Source organism: Humulus lupulus, chromosome 6, assembly GCF_963169125.1.
Source record: "Humulus lupulus chromosome 6, drHumLupu1.1, whole genome shotgun sequence".
NCBI lineage: Eukaryota > Viridiplantae > Streptophyta > Magnoliopsida > Rosales > Cannabaceae > Humulus > Humulus lupulus.
In genome coordinates this window covers 1,637,552-1,642,053 of record NC_084798.1, presented here as the reverse complement: position 1 = coordinate 1,642,053, position 4,502 = coordinate 1,637,552, and the positions used below count along the sequence as shown (strand labels likewise).

The window sequence follows — 4,502 nt, the reverse complement described above, 5'->3', positions numbered from 1 at the left end:
AAATCAACATTTGTTGTAAGAGATTTCTTTCATTAGTAAAATATTTTAATTTAGGATTTATACTTTTTTGGACCCTGTGTTTTTTTCTATTATCTGTTTGGACCCTGTGTTTTGACAAATTACTTTTTGGACCCTATGTTTTGTAAAATGATTAAAATTGAATCCTAAACCTGATTTTGATCAATATTTTTTCAACTAAAATCACAAATAATTTACCAAACTAACAATTCAGAACAAAAATAAAATCATTCTGCTTAAAAACTGTATTGTTATATTCAATTTTTTCTTCATCAAAATTGAGTTTAGGGTTCTATTTTAACTATTTTATAAAGCACAGGATTCAAAAAGTAATTTGACAAAATACAGGATCCAAACAGATAATAAAAAAAACACAGGATCCAAAAAGATATAGACCCTTTAATTTAAAATTCATAGTAAGAGTAGGACCCACACACTGATAAATTTAATTTTAAAAATAAAATGTTTATTATTTATTAGATATAACTCAATCCTTAGCATTTTTCTTTATTTAATTAGTGATAGCTAGTGGCTGGCCCATATCTTCTATAAGTTTTTTTTTTACTTTAAATTCCTTACGTCCAATTCTCATCTATATCGTACATTTTGTTTTATTATTACGAGAGGAGTCTCTCCGTACAAATCATTTCACTATGCATTCCACTCTTTTATATATATATATAATAAATACAAATCTACTTTTGTATAATATATATCAATTATAATTATTAAATTTGTATTTTTGTGTATAAAATTGAAATAAATAAACTATATTATATATAAAATAATGACATACACATATTAAAAATTAAACCAAAATATTATTTATAATATTTTAAAAAATATATATAATATGATTATATATAAAAGGTTTTATTATTTTGAACATTGTGTTTTATTTTATTAAATGCTTCGACTATATATTTTAATAAATTATTTTTTGGATTCTATGTTTTGAAAAATAATTCAAATAGACTCTTGTACTCAATTTAGATCAAAATATTTTGAACTAAACTCACAAATAATTCACCAAACTAAGAACTCAGAACAAATGCACAATCATTTGGCCTCGCATTTGTGTTGTTATATCAAATTTTTTTGTTCATCAAAATTAAATTTAAATGTCTATTTGAACAATTTATGAAATATATGGTCCAAAAAGTAATTTATTAAAATAAATGATCCAAATAATAATAGGTAATATGAAAAAACATATGGTAAAATTTGGTATAATATTATCCCTTATTACAATGATATTTTATAATATTTAAATTTATATTAATATAAGTATTAAATATCTATTTTTAGTTAATTTTAAATATACATTCTGTTAAATATTTAGAATATTCCATTAAAGTTAACAAAACAAACCATTAAAATAAAACATTCAACAAAGCTCAAATATCGGACTTTCACCATAAATCCAGTTCTTTAACTGCCAGCCATGCATTCCATGAATGTTATAAAAGGAGCTTTGCTCCTCTTGGTTTGACACACCAACAAGCACACAAAAAGGTACTTCTTCTACTTCTCAAGTTGTTTTCTCTCTCTTTAGATGTCCATTTAATTTGGTGATAGTGTGAAGGTATTCTTCTATAATTCTTCTAACACTAACTCTCTCGAGATATATACATGTGCTGTGAGTTAATACTTCTAACACTACATATTTTGATTGATATTCATGAATTTGTAATAAAGCTAAGTTTTGACAGGAAGTGGATTTTCAAAATGAAAGGAGGATCAAAGATGACGATGATGGTGCAGATTGTGGTGGCCACATGGATATGGTGGTCGAGTATGAATGCATTTGGATGGGCAAGTGAGCTCCCTCTAACAGCAACCTACAGCACTGTGAGGTTCAACACTACATTCCAAGATGCGAGTGGGGGGTTTTACCGAATTTTCATGCAATCTCTACGAAGCTATTTGTCTAGTGGAACCGACAGCTATGACATTCCAGTGTTGCGATCGACAACCGCAGCGGTTGGAAACAACCAATTTGTGTATGTGCAGCTTTTCAATCCAAGTATCTCCATCACATTCGCAGTGTATGCTCTCAACTCATACGTGGTGGCCTATCAAGAAGATTCAGCAATGCGTTGCTACTTCTTTAAAGAAGTTCCTGCCAAGTCCCAATCCTTACTTTTCAATCAATGTAAAACAAGGGTTGATGTTAATCTCGAAACTAACTATGTCAAGTTAGGAGGCAGAGAGAAAACCAGGTTGGGATTCAAGGCATTAGACAATTCCCTAGACGTATTTAAAAAATTTAATAGCAAGCAACCTACAGACGAGCTTCGTCAAAATCTTCTAGTTGTTATCCAAATGGTTGCAGAGGCTGCAAGATTCAAAAATATTCAGCAATATATGGAGTGGAACGGCTTTGATTCCGGATTTCTCCCAGGAGGTTATATTATTAGCTATGAGAATAAATGGGAAGATCTTTCCAAAGCAATCCAGCAATCTAAAAATGGAAAATTTGCTACACCAATTCAATTGCTAAATGAAGACTACACTCCACGCAATGTGTCCACGGTTGCAGAAGTGCAAAAAGACATGGGACTCTTGCTGAATGTAGCCACAAAAAGCTTTGATGGTGACCAAAGAGCTGCTATGTAGTTTAAAAACTAAGTGGGTGTTTCCTTTCCCTTTCCCTTTTAATCATCATACGGCTGATGATGATGCTTTTAATAATGTTTCCCTTTTCATCATCTTCCTTCGTACTATATGATGATGGTATTTTGTATAATGATGTTTTGCTATGATGAATAAAAACACCCTACTACGTACTAATTAAGGACCTGTTTTGAATCCGAGATTTACAAGGGATAAAAAAGAAAGAAAACAGTTGAGGGAATTCATTTTCCGCAGTTTGGAGTTTCAGAAAACATAGGGAAATTTTTTACAAAGTAATAAAATGTTAGGGAAAAAGTTTAAATGAACATTTTTTGCTAAGGAAAACTGAGCAAGACAGGGAAAACTACAGACCTCTTGGCTAGCCCTAGCCTTCTTCTCTTCCTTTACTTAATGTTACTCCTAATTTCTCTTTTGTATCATTCATTGATTGAAGAAGAATTGATTTTCTATGGATTTTATTGATTAATATTATCAAATATAGTGTTTCAGTTGAAAAAAAAGGGGTGTGTTTTTTCCAGTTTGAGGTCATTGGTCATGTATTCAAGTGGGTTCACTGCATTATACGAAAAACCTTGTGGGTTTATTCTCACCATATATAGAGCATGTCTCTTTACAGGTTTTGCTCTCAGTAGCTAGTATTATTCATGAATGTTCTTAAATTTTTGTATATTTTTCTTTGTTATAGTGTGCTTCACTTGTACGGAAATTGACATGGGAAATTTGACTTTTAATGCATTAAGTGACACTACATTTAAAAAATACCCTATCACTATATGACTCTTATTTTTGTGCTACTAATGACCTTACTACCCAAAATAACCTTGGCATTTTTTCTCACAAACTCTCCGTATTCTTTCCCAAAGTCCCGAAGCAAGCAAACTTTGTAACACTTAAACCCGATTGAATCCATAAAACCCAACCATTGTCTTCCACGACCACGAACAAGGGATCCCAAAGGGTCGGAGTTGACGATCGGAGAAGGAGAAGGAGAAAATGTCGAGCAAGCCAAGCAAACTTTTAGGAAACAACCCAAAAGAAAGCGAATGTGAGGGATTTCATTTTTAATCTGCAATATGTGTATGTGCCTGTTTTTTTGTTGTTGATTTTTGTACATAGGATAGATCGGGGCTGGGGAATGAAGAAATCTGGGTTTTTTTCGATATATTTTATGCACCTCGATAGAAATCGATAAGACTCAATAGTATATGCTAGGGTCTGGATTTGACTGTGCCTCGATAGGCCTCGATGGGACTCGATGAAATTTTAGGCTTATAGAAATTTTAGCATATACCTCGATAGGCCTCCATGCTATTGGCCATATGGCTTATGTATCCTTTGCCTCAATAGGAATCGATAGGCCTCGATAAGACTCGATGATACAGGGCTTCGGGATTTTTAGCACCTACCTCGATAGGCCTCGATAGTAACCAGATGATATCTTGATTTGGGATTTTAGGACCTACCTCGATAGGCCTCGATAAGACTTGATAGTAACTCGATGATATGATTCTTTGGGATTTTAGAACCCACATCGATAGGCCTCGATAGGACTCGATAGTAACCCGATGATATCATGCTTTGGGATTTTAGCACCTACCCCGATAGACTTCGATAGGTTTCGATAGGCCTCGATAGTAGCTGCCTCGATGGGACTTGATAGGCCTCGATAGTGACCAGATTGTTTTACATTTTTAACATTTTTTTAACATTTTTTTTTGTTATTTTTTCTTCAGATGCCTGACCTTATTGTGCCGTTGGAGAAGTACTTTCCCGGCCGTGTCACTTATAGGGGTAGTGCCTATTTGGATACCCTTATAGAGCAGTTTCAGAGGCATGGTCTTATCGAA

At 32.8% G+C, this 4,502-nt stretch overlaps 1 protein-coding gene across 2 annotated transcripts; it reads left to right on the top strand.

The window, feature by feature from the left end:
* Positions 1–1,421: 1,421 nt before the first annotated feature.
* LOC133781344 (beta-galactoside-specific lectin 1-like) lies at positions 1,422–2,815 on the top strand. Of its 2 annotated transcripts, none has more exons than XM_062220301.1 (2): positions 1,422–1,533; positions 1,731–2,815. In XM_062220301.1, exon 2 carries the CDS (start codon positions 1,747–1,749, stop codon positions 2,635–2,637), a length of 891 nt encoding a protein of 296 aa, XP_062076285.1. In that variant the 5' UTR covers positions 1,422–1,533; positions 1,731–1,746; the 3' UTR covers positions 2,638–2,815. The 2 variants fall into 2 exon arrangements, with proteins under 2 accessions (XP_062076285.1, XP_062076284.1); XM_062220300.1 differs by having other exon boundaries at positions 1,460–1,603.
* The last annotated feature ends 1,687 nt before the right edge of the window (positions 2,816–4,502 follow it).

Bases quoted from the DNA above. Each gene is read 5' to 3' on its own strand.
- LOC133781344 (XM_062220301.1), top strand. From the start codon at position 1,747: ATGAAAGGAGGATCAAAGATGACGATGATGGTGCAGATTGTGGTGGCC.